The sequence below is a fragment of the Sinocyclocheilus grahami genome, unplaced genomic scaffold, assembly GCF_001515645.1.
Source record: "Sinocyclocheilus grahami isolate Dianchi unplaced genomic scaffold, SAMN03320097.WGS_v1.1 scaffold1807.1, whole genome shotgun sequence".
NCBI classification, from domain to species: domain Eukaryota; kingdom Metazoa; phylum Chordata; class Actinopteri; order Cypriniformes; family Cyprinidae; genus Sinocyclocheilus; species Sinocyclocheilus grahami.
The window spans coordinates 40,370-58,211 of NW_015506986.1; the positions used below are offsets into that span (position 1 = coordinate 40,370).

Consider the following 17,842-nt stretch of genomic DNA (forward strand, 5'->3'; position numbering starts at 1 on the left):
CAAAAACTTGCTTTTGATACATTTTTCAGAACACAAGACTTACATCTTAAAGGCACAATATGTAATTTTCGCCACGAACATTCTTTTAAACATTCGGGATAATGTAAGTACACAAGTCAGCAAAATATATAACACGGCTCTAGTGGTTTTTGGATATTTGAATAAAAAAAATCTTACATATTGTGCCTTTAAGTCATTTTACTTCAAGTTAATGTATCTTAAGAATGTTTAGATATTTGTATCGGAAAACAAAAAAAAAGTCAATGCAAAACTGACCTTAAGTATTTCTTGATGGTTTTCAGAGGCGTAAAGTCTTCCATCTCTTACAATGTCTTCAACCAGTTGCTCATAGTCTTCTAAATACAAGAAAATCAAAACACTTAAGTGACAATGAAAGTCAAGAATGAATTGAAACTCATCACAAATCTTTCTCCTGAGAATTTTTTGCATTATTTTTTATATACACACACATGTATATATATATATATATATATATATACATACATACAGTGCTGTGAAAAAGATTTTGCCCCCTACCTGTTATTTTTATTTTTTTTGCATATTTGTCACACTTGAATGATTCAGATCATCAAACAAAATTTAATATTACACAAATATAACCCGAGTAAATACAAAATGCAATTTTGAAATAATAATTTTATTTATTAAGGGAAAAAATAACTGTTCAAACCTGCCTGGCCCTATGTGAAAAAGTAATTGCCCTGTCACAATTGGTCACAAACTGATGGCCGGACATTCTCCTTCAGGATTTTCTGATAGAGAGCAGAATTCATGGTTCCGTCAATTATGGCAAGTTGTCCAGGTCCCGAAGCTGCAAAGCAGCCCCAGACCATCACACTACCACCACCATGTTTGACTGTTGGTATGATGTTCTTTTTATGAAATGCTGTGTTGGTTTTACGCCACATGTAACGGGACACACACCTTCCAAAAACTTAAACTTTTGTCTCATCAGTCCACAGAACATATACAAAAGTCTTGGGGATAATCAAGATAATTTTTGGCAAATGAGAGACGAGCCTTTGTGTTCTTTTTGGTCAGCAGTGGCTTTTGCCTTGGAACTTTCCCATTGATGCTATTTTTGCCCAGTCTCTTTCTTATTGTTGAATCATGAACACTGAGCTTAATTGAGGCGAGTGAGGCCTGCAGTTCTTTAGATGTTGTTCTGGGTTCTTTTATGACCTCTTGGATGAGTCGTCGTTGTAATTTTGGAGTAATTTTGGTTGGCAACTCCTGGGAAGGTTCACCATTGTTCCAAGTTTTCACAATTTGTGGATTATGGCGCTCTGACCATGGTTCGCTGGAGTCCCAAAGCCTTAGAAATGGCTTTATAATCCTTTCCAGACTGATACATGTCAACTGTTTTGCCTTAGAAATGGCTTTATAACCCTTTTCAGACTGATACATGTCAACTATTTTGATTCTCATCTGTTCTTGCATTTCTTTAGATCATGGCATGATGTTCACGTTGTCAGACAGGTTCTATTGAAGTGATTTCTTGATTCAGCAGGTCTGGCAGTAATCAGGCCTTGGTTTGGCTAGTGAAAATTAACTCCGCTTTCTAAAATAATGTGGTTAATCACAGTTCTTTCATGATTTAACTGGAGGGGGCAATTAATTTTTCACGTAGGGCCAGCAAGGTTTGGACAGCTTGATTTGCTTAATAAATGAAATCATCATTTAAAAACTGCATTTTGTATTTACTTGCATTATCTTTGTGCAATATAAACATTAGTTTGATGATCTGAATCTTTTAAGTGTGACAAATATGCAAAAAAATAAAAAAAAACAGCAAGGGGGCAAAAACCTTTTCACGGCACTGTATATACACATACATACATACATATACACACACAAATAAATATGTATAGACTAGGGCTGATCTCGAGACTGTACCATCGTAAGTGACGTATGGAATCTGGAATCCGCGAGCGCTGTTTACATCGTTGGATTTGAAGTTGATCCAGAGGCGGCGCGATCGGGCTGTAAATGCAATCGGTCTCTCATACGTCTGACATGTTTCATAAGTGGTGATAGAGGTCGCTGACCCTAAGAAAAGAAAATGTCAGCATTCAAATCAAAGCTAACCTATTTTTTTAGAAGCAAATTATCACCACTAACATGGAGAGACTGCAGACACCCTGGAAAGTCAATATTTTATTACACTAATATCAAACCTAGACTGCTGTCCAAAAGTTTGGGTTTTTAGTGTTTTTTTAAGATGTTTCTTATGCTCATTTATTTGATCAAAATCATATGAAATATTACAAATTAAAATAACGGTTTAATATTTTAATTTATTCCTGTGATGCAAAGCAGAATTGTCAGCATTCATTACTCCAGTCTTCAGTGTTACATGATTCTTCAGAAATGACTTGGCTTTTTCGCAAAGATCTGCCTTGTCCAAATACCCACACTTGCGGTCTTTGCACTTGACTACTTATATGATGTATTTCCTGTATTTGGCCCAAGTGTTCAAGTGAGGATGAAGACCACAAGTCTGTGTACAACTTTTCATTACCTGATGGGACACATTTGTAGTGTTGTAAAAATGCAAGTGTTTACATAGCTTTATTTTGATGCTGTATTAAGCAGTATATAAAAAGTGCTTGTGTTGCTCATGAAAACATTTCTGAAACGTCTGTGTATTTGACAAATATTGCATATATTTCACTTCCTCTGTGATAGAGTATGCAAACACCGTGAGAGCATGGAGCAGAAAGTGTCCGACTTGACGCCTTTGCTTTTAATTTCGCCCCGACTGCAAGCGGCTACTCTCTCCAGCTGGTGGCAGGCTAGTGTAGTTCATCTCGAACAAGCCTATTCTGATTTATTAGCAATATGCTGATTTATTATTAATGTTGGAAACAGTTGTGCTGCTCAATATTTTTTGGAACCTGTGATACTTTTTTCAGGATTCTTTGATGAATAAAAAGTTAAAAAGAACAGCAATTTATTCAAAATGACAGGTTTAAAAAAAATATTAAGCAGCAAAAACGGTTTCCAACATTGATAATAAATCAGCATATTAGAATGATATCTGAAGGATCATGCGACACTGAAGACTGAAGTAATAATGCTGAAAATTCAGCTTTGCATCACAGGAATAAATTATGTTTGAAAGTATATTAAAACAGTAAACCATTATTTGAAATTGCAATAATATTTTATAATATTACTGTTTTCTTCTGTATTTTTGAAATAAATGCAACTTTGATGAGCATAAGAGACTTCTTTAAAAAGCATTACAAATCTTTCTGATCTCAAACTTTTGAACGGTAGGGTACTTTAACGCTAGCTTGCTATTTTAAGCATGTTGTACTGAAAGTGTGAAATCATTTTTGACAGTTGATTTAAAGGTTAAGCCTAGCAGAGAACAAAAACGTACCATTCTTCCTCATTACTAGGACATCTCCACACTCATCCTCAGACGGGAGGAAGATCTCCGGAACCACGATCAGAATCTTGCGTTTGTGTGGAGGGTTGATCGTCCAGATACACTCTACATTGGCTGGGTAGTTTCCTGGATAGTTGGGGGACTCGATGTACCCGATGAACTCGCCTATTTCACCCCCACATTCCCGATCTGAACACACCACAAACAAACAAGATAACATCATGGTAAAATGGAACATTTCTAGACCTGGATAACTTTTTATTCCTTAAATGCTTTTTATTCCCAGTGCCAAAATACAGGTTTATTCTTTATAAAATGCATCAGTTCACTCAAAGTGCAATTTGCTGATCTGATATTGCTTTTATTTCCAGATTTCAAATTAGCCTGATTAATCGACTGATTAGAATGAATGAATGAGTGAACTCACTCTTGCATTGAGACACACTGATGGCCCCGTCGAAGTCTGTGGTGGTGTTTCCAGGACAGGAAATGCAGTAGTTCTGTCTGAACTCAGCCTGGTAGGTTCCATGAGGACAGCGGATGCAACGATGAACTGAGGTGTTATAATAGTGACCTGGAGAACACAACACTACACACACAAACACCAATATCACATGGGCTGATTTAGCATGAAGTTTCCTTCGCACACAAGAGTCTGAGGCCCAGATTTACTGAACAGGACAAATTAACACGAGATAGCAATTCTATGAAAGTGCGATGGAAGTGGAAAGAACTGCAGTTGATCAACGTGCAAATTAAAGAATAATTATCAAAGCAATCTACAAAAAGCAGTGCAAATTAGCTTAGGGTCGCAAACAAGCAGAGTTTATGGTAATCCGGTGCGAGTAATCTACTAAACACAGGCACAAAATGGGTTAAGACATGCTTTATTTGGTCATTAAATAATGGCACAAATATCAGTAAACTGACTACCGCAACCCTTATGCCGAGTTCACACTACACGATTTTCAAAGACGTCGCATCACTGTTGGTTTCACACTGAACGACTATCTGGTGCAGCATTCAGTTGTTGCGGTGTTCACACTGAACGACTATCTGGTGCAGCATTCAGTTGTTGCTGTGTTCACACTGAACGACTATCTGGTGCAGCATTCAGTTGTTGCTGTGTTCACACTGAACGACTATCTGGGGCAGCATTCAGTTGTTGCTGTATTCACACTGCACGATGGAACGACGACAGGAGGTTACATACTGCATGATTTTACAATAGGAAGAATCGCCGACAGCTCTGTCTGATGCAGGGTTGCAAGGTTTTCGCTACAAAACCCGCCCAATTACTACTCAAAACTAGCCTGAAAATAGCCCAGTTGCTTTTGAGGGGGACCCCCAAGAAAAATCGCGTTCAGGGGGTAAAAGACATTTTTTTTTGGCAGGGTTCTCCTGGTGCAATTCACATTCCAGGGCCTAAATATCACGTTATTGGGGTCGCTTCAACCTGCTGACATAAAAAACACCCGGCGGCAATTGCGGATTTTGCAACACTGGTCCGCAAACTACGTTTCATATAACTCCTCCTTTTACAATAGGAAGAATCGCCGACAGCTCTGTCTGATGCAGGGTTGCAAGGTTTTCGCTACAAAACCCGCCCAATTACTACTCAAAACTAGCCTGAAAATAGCCCAGTTGCTTTTGAGGGGGACCCCCAAGAAAAATCGCGTTCAGGGGGTAAAAGACATTTTTTTTTGGCAGGGTTCTCCTGGTGCAATTCACATTCCAGGGCCTAAATATCACGTTATTGGGGTCGCTTCAACCTGCTGACATAAAAAACACCCGGCGGCAATTGCGGATTTTGCAACACTGGTCCGCAAACTACGTTTCATATAACTCCTCCTCGAACTTCCTGCTGCCCTGTATCTTGGTCTCTCATTGGCTGTAGATCATCGCCAATGTGTTTTTCAGTCAGAACTCATTTCACACAGCGTGATTGTGAATCGCCGACAGCTCCAGATATTTAGCATGCCAAATATTTCCCGGGCGTCGGGCGACGCGGCGATTCTCTCAGATCGCGTCTTTGATAATTCACACTGCGTGATTGTCACTCGCATGAAAGAGCACCGATTTGCCTCCGATTTCGGGCATTTGTCGGCGATTTCGCAAAACCTGTCGGCGAGTGAAAAATTGGGCTAAAATCGTGCAGTGTGAACTCGGCATTAGTAAATAACCTTGCATGATTCATTTAAATTTTCATTACTATCCTCCCAGAATATTTCAAATTTTTATTTAACTTATATGATATATATATATATATACCATATATACATATATGATATATTAAAATAACTAAAATTTACATAAAAAGTAACTAAATAACGGAATTACTGAAACGTTAACTGAAAATAAAATAAAAAATAAAAACTAATTTGAAATATTACTAAAAACCTATAATAGTATCTCAATGATGTTAAATTACACTGGTGTAAACAACATACAAATTGTGCACCATGTTTTGCTCCAAACATTATTTTGTCCCCACTGTCTAGCTTTATGTAAATGCACTGCACTGTAGAGTCTCAAAATGTCTGACCTTTGACCTCACAGTCATTAAAGGAGCTGGCGCCCTCTCTTTTGGTACCGAGCCCACCTCCACAGGGGAAACAGAGTGTTCGTCCTGGGTCGGGCTGGTACGTTCCCACGGGGCACAGCTGACAGGGCTTGAACCCGTCGCTGGAGAAATAACCAGGCGGACATTGACCTATAAACAGACAACAAATGACCAAGGATGGTTAAAAGTGTACTCTTAATAGAAAAATGAAAAAGTGCCTAGTGCAGCAAACATTTACATCTATTACAAGTAGAAGGCACACTGATTAAGTCTAGTTACCTGCACATGACGTGATGTTGCGGGCCCCTACTGGGCCATGGCGGTCTCCTCCAGGACAAAGGTCACAGGCCAGCTGACCTTCACGTTCCTGGAATGTTCCAGGTGGGCACTGGGCGCAGCGTTCCTGCTCACCATGGTAGTAAGACCCAGGCAAACATCTGACTAAGAGAGAGCAGCCAGCAGGGGGCAGCAGTGAGGAAGCTGAAGGCCTAAATATCACGTTATTGGGGTCGCTTCAACCTGCTGACATAAAAAACACCCGGCGGCAATTGCGGATTTTGCAACACTGGTCCGCAAACTACGTTTCATATAACTCCTCCTCGAACTTCCTGCTGCCCTGTATCTTGGTCTCTCATTGGCTGTAGATCATCGCCAATGTGTTTTTCAGTCAGAACTCATTTCACACAGCGTGATTGTGAATCGCCGACAGCTCCAGATATTTAGCATGCCAAATATTTCCCGGGCGTCGGGCGACGCGGCGATTCTCTCAGATCGCGTCTTTGATAATTCACACTGCGTGATTGTCACTCGCATGAAAGAGCACCGATTTGCCTCCGATTTCGGGCATTTGTCGGCGATTTCGCAAAACCTGTCGGCGAGTGAAAAATTGGGCTAAAATCGTGCAGTGTGAACTCGGCATTAGTAAATAACCTTGCATGATTCATTTAAATTTTCATTACTATCCTCCCAGAATATTTCAAATTTTTATTTAACTTATATGATATATATATATATATACCATATATACATATATGATATATTAAAATAACTAAAATTTACATAAAAAGTAACTAAATAACGGAATTACTGAAACGTTAACTGAAAATAAAATAAAAAATAAAAACTAATTTGAAATATTACTAAAAACCTATAATAGTATCTCAATGATGTTAAATTACACTGGTGTAAACAACATACAAATTGTGCACCATGTTTTGCTCCAAACATTATTTTGTCCCCACTGTCTAGCTTTATGTAAATGCACTGCACTGTAGAGTCTCAAAATGTCTGACCTTTGACCTCACAGTCATTAAAGGAGCTGGCGCCCTCTCTTTTGGTACCGAGCCCACCTCCACAGGGGAAACAGAGTGTTCGTCCTGGGTCGGGCTGGTACGTTCCCACGGGGCACAGCTGACAGGGCTTGAACCCGTCGCTGGAGAAATAACCAGGCGGACATTGACCTATAAACAGACAACAAATGACCAAGGATGGTTAAAAGTGTACTCTTAATAGAAAAATGAAAAAGTGCCTAGTGCAGCAAACATTTACATCTATTACAAGTAGAAGGCACACTGATTAAGTCTAGTTACCTGCACATGACGTGATGTTGCGGGCCCCTACTGGGCCATGGCGGTCTCCTCCAGGACAAAGGTCACAGGCCAGCTGACCTTCACGTTCCTGGAATGTTCCAGGTGGGCACTGGGCGCAGCGTTCCTGTATATATATATACCATATATATATATACATATACATATATATCATATATATGATATATTAAAATAACTAAAATTTACATAAAAAGTAACTAAATAACGGAATTACTGAAACGTTAACTGAAAATAAAATAAAAAATAAAAACTAATTTGAAATATTACTAAAAACCTATAATAGTATCTCAATGATGTTAAATTACACTGGTGTAAACAACATACAAATTGTGCACCATGTTTTGCTCCAAACATTATTTTGTCCCCACTGTCTAGCTTTATGTAAATGCACTGCACTGTAGAGTCTCAAAATGTCTGACCTTTGACCTCACAGTCATTAAAGGAGCTGGCGCCCTCTCTTTTGGTACCGAGCCCACCTCCACAGGGGAAACAGAGTGTTCGTCCTGGGTCGGGCTGGTACGTTCCCACGGGGCACAGCTGACAGGGCTTGAACCCGTCGCTGGAGAAATAACCAGGCGGACATTGACCTATAAACAGACAACAAATGACCAAGAATGGTTAAAAGTGTACTCTTAATAGAAAAATGAAAAAGTGCCTAGTGCAGCAAACATTTACATCTATTACAAGTAGAAGGCACACTGATTAAGTCTAGTTACCTGCACATGACGTGATGTTGCGGGCCCCTACTGGGCCATGGCGGTCTCCTCCAGGACAAAGGTCACAGGCCAGCTGACCTTCACGTTCCTGGAATGTTCCAGGTGGGCACTGGGCGCAGCGTTCCTGCTCACCATGGTAGTAAGACCCAGGCAAACATCTGACTAAGAGAGAGCAGCCAGCAGGGGGCAGCAGTGAGGAAGCTGAAATTCTGAGCTCTGTTTCTTTTTTGTTTTTTTTTGACAGATGCAACTTTTAAATTAGACTCTAAAGACCTTGTTGTTTTAAGCGATCAATGTAAAATGCTATAATTCGTAATCCAAGAGTTGGTTTTGTTTCCATTGCATTTGTTGTCAGTACTTCCCAATTCCTTCTTATAAATGTTTGCAAGCAATCTCACATAACTAGTATTGTCAAAGAATAGCAATGGCATAACGTCTGTTCATTTTACACATTTTGCATCACTTCTGCATAAAAAACCAGACAAGCTTAGGCGATCAGAGTCCAAGCCAAATCTCTTTCAGCAACATTTTTCTATATGCTGTAGGTTCGTTTTATGACAATTTATTTCATATTTCACATATTTTATTTATATAAAATGTATAATTTCTAGGTATTTCTTGGGAAAAACTGCTATGGAATATAAAAGGAAACAACAACACATTTTCACAGAAAAAAGGGGTGAACAGTATCAGCGTCATAATAATCTTAAAAAAAGTAGACCTAAAACTTTTATTCATGAGTCGCTAATTTAGAGTCTCAGCTAAATAGCCTACAAGTCAACTGTTTTGTGACAGTGCAAGTCCCAGACCATCTCTAGTAGATGCTCTCCTTCGTTCTTAACAGTTGGCACTTTGTTTAAAGATAGCTCTCTTGCATCAAGTTGCAGTGGAGAAGGGGGTTAATATAAAACAAACCCCACTCACTCTTCCGTTCTTACCACAGCGGCCGCTGTCTTTTTCTCGGCCCGGTCCACAGTTCTCCTGCCTCAGTCCAGCTTGTGGGATCTTCTGTGCCACCTCGTACTCCAATCCAGCCACACGGATGAGGAAACGCTCCTGGTTAATGGATTTTTTCAGGGCTTTAATGTACGACTTCATCTGCTGCTCCATGCGCTGCCTTTGACACATCATGTTACAGTTCCCTACAGGAGAACAAGATGAACGTTATGACCTTCCACGCTCATCCTGCATTTTCTGTAGGTAGGTAGAGGGTTTGTTTTAGGTGGAGGATGTCAGACTCACCAGTGGCGTCTCCTGGCTTGACCTCAGCCTCCAGCTCCAGAGTGATGCGCGTGACCTCTTTGCTTGATGGGTTACGTGCCCGACGACCTTTGGCCTTCTTAGACGAGTCGCACTTCAGGTTAACGAACGTGACCAGGCAGTTATTGCACGGTTGGCCACCTGGAAATCAAGTTATTATTCACACAAAGACGGCACTTAAATGTAATTGTTTCACATTTTTTGGAAAAGACACTATTAGATTGTCAACTTACTAACTTTTTTTACATATAAACATGCGTGCACAGAGCAAATCACATATTGTGATCGAGATGCACATATGCTTCTGTGTTTACCATATGTGTATGCTTGTGTGTAGATGATTGTTTAGATCAGGGGTGGTGAACTCCGGTCCTGGAGGGTTCAACTCCAACCCTAAAAAACTATCCTGCCTGTAGCTTCCTAGTAACCCTTCAGACCTTGATTAGCTTGTTCAGGTGTGTTTGATTAGGGCTGAAGCAAAACGATTGCCTTGTCCAAATACCCACACTTGCGGTCTTAGCACTTGACCACTTGAACACTTATATGACGTATTTCCTGTATTTGGCCCAAGTGTTCAAGTGAGGATGAAGACCACAAGTGTGTGTCGAACTTTTCATTACCTGATGGGACACACTTATAGTGTTGTAAAAATGCAAGTGTTTACATAGCTTTATTTTAATATTAATTTTAAATACTTTGCACTTTAAAATCAACTTATAAATGTCTATTCAGTAGTCCCTATAACATGACATTTTTAATTTGTGGTGTTTCTAATTAAGTGATAAAAAGCAGTTGCAAATGTTGTACAAAATAAATATCACCAATACTCATCTTTGCACCAATAAAACGTAAAAACACTGTTTTTCTACCAAATTATATGTAATATCTAATTATTATATTAAAGCGTTCATATGATGCGATTTCAAGTTTTCCTTTCTCTTTGGAGTGTTACAAGCTGATTGTGCATAGATAAGATCCCTGAAGTTGCAAAGACTAAAGTCTCAAAACCAAAGAGATATTCTTTATCAAAGTTAAGACTCTGCCACGCCCCCCTAAAACGGCTCGTTCTAACATGCCCCCAGATATCTAGGTCACTATGTGGGAATATTTGCATAAGGCCGCCCAAATGTGCACGCAAAGAAAGAAGGCGTGGTTTCAGTAACCGCAGTTAGTGTTGAAGCAGCCATATCAGGGAGACGCTGTGTGTTTCTAGGCGAGATCTTTAAAAAAGCATCATATGACCCCTTTAATATTTAACTTGCATTGGAAAGGTTTCTGTGACCTCTCGAGAGATTTCGGCAAAAAGTCTCACGATTTATTCCAAAACATGATGCATGATGGGATACACTAAGCCTCGAATAGTGCTCCGGAGCGGTATTCAAGATAGTGTGGATTTAGTGTGCATTAAGGGTACTGCACTTTGGCGTTTTGAAGACCTGGGACAGTCTTGCGCACTTACTTCCTGTCGCGCACACGCACACGCACTCTCAAGTGGTCAAGACTGCAAGTGTGGGTATTTGGACAAGGGGTCTGAAGGGACTGACGTTTGCCACCCCTGGTTTAGATCGTCATATAAAGTGCTCGTACAAAGACTTGGATTATGTGGATTCGTTTTACCATGCCTTCACAACCTTAAAGTGCCCCTATTATGCCATTTCTAATATTGCCTTTCATGCAGTGTGTAATGTAGCTGTATGTGAATGTAAACAATCTGCAGAGTTGTAAAGCCAAAAGTGCATGATAAATAAAGTTGTCTCCTAAAATAAAGAATTGGCTCTATAAGTATGATAAAAAATAGATGTTTATATTTTCTATCGAGCATTAAAAATATGGAACTATGGCAATGTGAGTATCGTTTCTGACACATGCTGTACACGATAGACCAATCACAACAGACTGGGCCATCCAACCAATCAGATCAAAGTAGGCTCAGGGAAAGGAGAGGTTTAGAGCAGGGCTGCAACAACTAATCAATAAAATCGATAATAATCGATAATGAAAATTATCGACAACGAATGTCATTATTGATTAGTTGCGTCTACCCACCATGCACGGAAACTTATGCCAGTCGCATCAAACACTGAATAACGCATTGTATGGACGAAATTAATTTAATAGTGGAAGAAACGGAGTGAGTTGCTTCAGGAAAGGTGTGTGATGCAAGCTGCCCAAAACATGCAAATGCTGTATTTTAAAATTCAAACTAATGCAGTAGTGAAATGTTTAACATTGCTCATCCTGTCAGGCACTTTGACAGATGCACGTATTTAATGTGTGATATGATTCCTCAGTGCAAAACTTTCATTTTACGGTTATATCATTATCTGTAAATGTTACATATTCATGCAAGTGTTTTTATTTTGCATTAAGGCTCATTCTGACAGTCTGCGTTAAACTTCAGAATTTACTGAACGAGCGGCGGCGCTTCAAACAGACTGAATGCAGTAGAGAGGAAGAAAATTAATATGCACCGCAAAAATATTCAATTTGCTGAAATATCTGTTATTGGATTTTACATTTAGGTTTAAAAGTCAACATGTAATTCAAGAATTTTATGATAGTAACTGTAAAGGGATAACAGCGTGTAATTGAATATATATTTAAGACGTTCCTTACATTTACAGATAAAATAAATGACAGTAACAGATTAATGTATTCAGAGTGAATTTGTGTGTTGACGCAGAACATTCCTCTCGTCTGTTAACACTGAGTTTGTGCTTTTCTTTATTATCGTCATTGTCATCTCTATTTTTAGTGTAGTGATTTAAACTGTCCTTTGTCCATTTGTCTATTTAAACTCTCCACTTAAACTGTGCTTTATAACTATTTTTGCACATAATGTACTAAATAGCATAGATATAGATATATTCACCATACAGTATGTTTATAGCATTTAGTTGGCACATCTGTTTGAAGGATAGCATTAGGCAGCATGTGGAATAGTGTATTTTGTCAATAAAAAAAGACAGGCTTGTTATCCGATTAATCGAAAAATATAATCGGCCAACTAATCGATTATCAAAATAATCGTTAGTTGCAGCCCTAGTTTAGAGAGACTGAATATTAGAACTGCTTCGAAATCTCAAAGGTTTCATTAAAAATGTTAGGAAGTAAGTGTGAGTAAATGACAACAGAATTTTCATTTTTGGGTAAACTATCCCTTATCCCAATTATTGCTGTCTAAGTAGCAAAACGAGAATGCAGCTCCCTCAGCAAATAGTCCTATGACCTTATTCCACAACAGGGACCATCAAAATGACATGGTACCCTTCATTTCCTGGCCCCTATGACCTCTGACCTGGCCCGATCTGTCTGCCGTTGTCCTCTGCCCTCCCCTTATGCTTCGGGTGCAGGTGGCATTTGGCATTCTTGATCCGGAAGGACGCCGTCTGCTTCACTGGAGGAGCCTGAGTCTCTACAACCAAACAAAGAGGCCTTGACATGCAGCTCAACATGATTCATATAAAGTCCTTGCTGACAACTACTAGCTAACTACATTAATTCACAGCTGCTGGCTTGCTACATGCAACGCGCATGATTGAGAAAACAAAACCAGCTGGGCTGTTTGTGAACATTTAAAGCAGATTCGTGTTAGCTTTATGCTCACTCTGATCACTTATGAGGAACAGCAATTTGAGATTATAGTGTGCCGTGACAGGCATCCTAATGTGAAACAAGTTTGACATCAAAACAAACATCAGGCATGGTAAATAAGTTTCTAATTTGCCAAGCGCATCAAATGATCATGTAATTGGACAGCTGCGATGTATCTGTCATTATGTTTCTCGGAATCATTGACTGCAGCTGTTCAAAAGAAATGTCTCATCGCTTTCCAGGTTCTGTTTGCCGGCACTTTCAACAAATAGGGTACAAAATAGGACCTAAATGTCTTAGAAAATTAAGTCTTTTTCAACAAATGATCAGTGAAATTGAGGGGCTTAGCATTAAGAAAATGTTTATCGTTAACCCCAGGAGATCAAATTAAAATATAGTTGCAAGTAGCGATGGCGGGCCTAAGCCATCAGCGCAAACACCACCCCGGTGGCATCTGGAGAATGGTGCACAGTGGGCACATGCATCTACAGTAACCCTCTGGCAGGCTGGTTTTAAGGGATACAGAAATAAAAGGGTTAATCCAAACCATTAAGACTGTGAAACACACACACACACACAACAATATATAAAACTTTGGTAATACTTTACAATAAGGTTTCAGTTATTAACATTAACTATATAAATGAACATGAACAATAATTATATAGCATTTATTAATGTTAGTTAATATTAAGTTCAAAACTAAAACATTATTAATTTAAAGCTTTATCTGTTAACATTAGTTAATGCAATGTGAATTAACATGAACATTTTGATTAACTAACATCAACAGCCATTAATAAATGCTGCAATAATATATTGTGCATTGATGGTTCTTGTCAGTTAATGCATTTACTAATGTTAACAAATGAGGCATTATTGTAAAGTGTTACCAAGCCTTTAATTATTTATATGCATTTTCTAACGATTTTATTGATCTAAAAGCATTTGTGAAATATTTTTGCCTGCATTACAGCTTAGTCTTCATCTGAGCTGAACTGTTTGACAGTTTTTAATTTTCTGTCACTCCCCTGAGCATTTTAAATATATGAAACTAAGCATGTTTCCAACGAATGACTTGTTCTCCATATGTAAAAAGTTTTGAAGAGTTTGGATAATGCACTTTAAAGATATCAGAAAATTCAGATGACTGTCATGTCACAGGATGTCATAGGTCAGAATCAAATGAGTGTCAAATAATTTTTTGCAGCACAAAAATGTATAAATCCACGCGTTTGTCTCTTTAGATCTTTTTGTTGTAATTAACATAATTAGTGAATAAAGCGATGTTTAAAAGTCTCTCTCTCTCCCACCCCCACACTCAACACGCACACAGAGGTAAAGTGAGATCAGATGATTTTTACATTATTCTGATGAAGTTTGAAGCAAATCGAGTAAAAATAAGATGCTGAATTCAAAGCATTTTGAAAAAGACACACTTCCTGCGCTATAACTTTGACTCATAATACTCACATCTATGAGATCTGCATCATACAACAAACAAACCACTGAAGTTTGATCAAAATCAGACAATGTATGTGGAAGTTATTAGACGCTTCCTGTTTCTCATTTCTCGCCATAACATCATCGCCTCGCCACGGCCAAACCATTCGAGATATCAAAAATCCCTTCGCAATTTAGCATCCCCAATGTCTTGAGATCATGTTCACTGAGTTTGGTGGCAATCGGGTAAAAAACCTATGAGGAGTATATCAAATTCCACAGCATGAGCTTTTTACACAGCCCTGAATAGCCAACTTCCTGTTGGGCGGAGCCTATAACATGCAGTGCGAAAGTTGTTCGGCTCAATGAGTCCTAGATGTGTACCGAGTTTCATATGAATATGTGCAAGTATGTGTGAGATATACGTAAAGTTTTCTGACTGTGTTCCAGGTGGCGCCGTAGAGTCCCTGTGCCACGCAAGAGTTTTTGAGCACGTTAAGGCCCCCAAAAAACCCTGGATAGTCTCGAAAAAAAAAAAAAAGAAAATAAGAAAAAAATTATAATCCTTAGGGGATCAAAAGGGCCCTGCACCTTAGTGGCTTGGGCCCTAATAATATATGATCTGTTTGATTTTCTATTAGTTTATATGTGGAATCCTTCATACTAAAACTTTGATAAATAAATTATGATAAATAATAAACACTATGCTAAAATGGGTAACAGGTTTGCTAGTTTATGTCCAAGTTTGAAGCAAATCGAGTAAAAATAAGATGCTGAATTCAAAGCATTTTGAAAAAGACACACTTCCTGCGCTATAACTTTGACTCATAATACTCACATCTATGAGATCTGCATCATACAACAAACAAACCACTGAAGTTTGATCAAAATCAGACAATGTATGTGGAAGTTATTAGACGCTTCCTGTTTCTCATTTCTCGCCATAACATCATCGCCTCGCCACGGCCAAACCATTCGAGATATCAAAAATCCCTTCGCAATTTAGCATCCCCAATGTCTTGAGATCATGTTCACTGAGTTTGGTGGCAATCGGGTAAAAAACCTATGAGGAGTATATCAAATTCCACAGCATGAGCTTTTTACACAGCCCTGAATAGCCAACTTCCTGTTGGGCGGAGCCTATAACATGCAGTGCGAAAGTTGTTCGGCTCAATGAGTCCTAGATGTGTACCGAGTTTCATATGAATATGTGCAAGTATGTGTGAGATATACGTAAAGTTTTCTGACTGTGTTCCAGGTGGCGCCGTAGAGTCCCTGTGCCACGCAAGAGTTTTTGAGCACGTTAAGGCCCCCAAAAAACCCTGGATAGTAATTAGTGAATAAAGCGATGTTTAAAAGTCTCTCTCTCTCCCACCCCCACACTCAACACGCACACAGAGGTAAAGTGAGATCAGATGATTTTTACATTATTCTGATGAAGTTTGAAGCAAATCGAGTAAAAATAAGATGCTGAATTCAAAGCATTTTGAAAAAGACACACTTCCTGCGCTATAACTTTGACTCATAATACTCACATCTATGAGATCTGCATCATACAACAAACAAACCACTGAAGTTTGATCAAAATCAGACAATGTATGTGGAAGTTATTAGACGCTTCCTGTTTCTCATTTCTCGCCATAACATCATCGCCTCGCCACGGCCAAACCATTCGAGATATCAAAAATCCCTTCGCAATTTAGCATCCCCAATGTCTTGAGATCATGTTCACTGAGTTTGGTGGCAATCGGGTAAAAAACCTATGAGGAGTATATCAAATTCCACAGCATGAGCTTTTTACACAGCCCTGAATAGCCAACTTCCTGTTGGGCGGAGCCTATAACATGCAGTGCGAAAGTTGTTCGGCTCAATGAGTCCTAGATGTGTACCGAGTTTCATATGAATATGTGCAAGTATGTGTGAGATATACGTAAAGTTTTCTGACTGTGTTCCAGGTGGCGCCGTAGAGTCCCTGTGCCACGCAAGAGTTTTTGAGCACGTTAAGGCCCCCAAAAAACCCTGGATAGTCTCGAAAAAAAAAAAAAAGAAAATAAGAAAAAAATTATAATCCTTAGGGGATCAATAGGGCCCTGCACCTTAGTGGCTTGGGCCCTAATAATATATGATCTGTTTGATTTTCTATTAGTTTATATGTGGAATCCTTCATACTAAAACTTTGATAAATAAATTATGATAAATAATAAACACTATGCTAAAATGGGTAACAGGTTTGCTAGTTTATGTCCAAATGTTGGTTTATAGTTAATATGCTTAATGGGTTCTGTAACATATCTCACAATAAAAATGAGATTACCTCTAATGCGATTACCTGTATGGGAACCTATAATGGTAAAATACAAAATACAAATTAGCCATCAAAGTCTACCCTATTTGTGGAAAGTGCACACCATTAGTCGCCAAGATTCAAATCAAGTCTTGACTGACCTACTCCTCAGTGATGACTTAAATACCCTTTTTGTGAAAAAAAACATTACTTGCCAAGATTCAACTGCTTTCAAATTCTACATGTTGGGATGTATGTATGATCTTACCTATGCAGCTCTGGATGCTGCTTGCATTTAATCTGCTCTGAGATTTACCTCGTAGAATGGGTATTCCACAGCTGACAGAATAGCTGTTGTCTGATTCTGTGAAACGTAAAATGGAAATTGATCACCAGCATTAGAGTTGACTGCACAAGCTTGTAATATTAAGTAATTTGGGGGGTATTGGTTCGTACCTGATAGGTAATGTGCTTTGGATGCACACGTGAGAGAGCAGCTCTCTTTTTTCCCCATCTTACTGCAAGTAAGGGTGGCTTTGGGGGCCACCAGACTGGATGTACATTTCACGATCTCTGTGCAGAAATGGTAAGTTTGACTCCAAGCAAGTACACTGAATTATGTTAATATGCATCAAAAGTGATTGGATCTCAAAGAAAATCAACTAATACAAATCTATAATTTATAAAATAAGGAATTAATCTGCAGTATTTGGCATTTGCACTTGAACTATAAGATTTTAGTTGCATCTGAATGGCCTCTAGGTGGCACTCTTGTCCACATACCGACACAGTCCTTCCTGTTCCAGTGCAGTTTGTAACCAGGAGCGCAGGTACACTCGTAACTGCCCAGAGTGTTCACGCATCCAAATTTACAGCCACCCCGATTAATGCTGCACTCATCAATATCTATAAAACAAAGCAGACAATTATAAATGATTTATCTTCGCTATAAAAGGA

General features: G+C 38.9%; 1 protein-coding gene across 1 annotated transcript in view; it reads right to left on the reverse strand.

The window, feature by feature from the left end:
• Positions 1 to 17,842, reverse strand: part of LOC107572746 (signal peptide, CUB and EGF-like domain-containing protein 3) — a 50,775-nt gene that overhangs the window by 757 nt on the left and 32,176 nt on the right. The window contains exons 3-14 of the mRNA XM_016259181.1: positions 17,669 to 17,791; positions 17,342 to 17,458; positions 17,154 to 17,249; positions 12,863 to 12,979; positions 9,547 to 9,705; positions 9,243 to 9,446; positions 8,305 to 8,466; positions 8,008 to 8,175; positions 3,846 to 4,007; positions 3,410 to 3,607; positions 1,918 to 2,070; positions 277 to 356 (exon numbers count right to left, since the gene is read on the reverse strand). Of these exons, the coding sequence (XP_016114667.1) occupies positions 277 to 356; positions 1,918 to 2,070; positions 3,410 to 3,607; positions 3,846 to 4,007; positions 8,008 to 8,175; positions 8,305 to 8,466; positions 9,243 to 9,446; positions 9,547 to 9,705; positions 12,863 to 12,979; positions 17,154 to 17,249; positions 17,342 to 17,458; positions 17,669 to 17,791 (1,739 nt within the window). The remainder of the gene's footprint in view (positions 1 to 276; positions 357 to 1,917; positions 2,071 to 3,409; positions 3,608 to 3,845; positions 4,008 to 8,007; positions 8,176 to 8,304; positions 8,467 to 9,242; positions 9,447 to 9,546; positions 9,706 to 12,862; positions 12,980 to 17,153; positions 17,250 to 17,341; positions 17,459 to 17,668; positions 17,792 to 17,842) is intronic.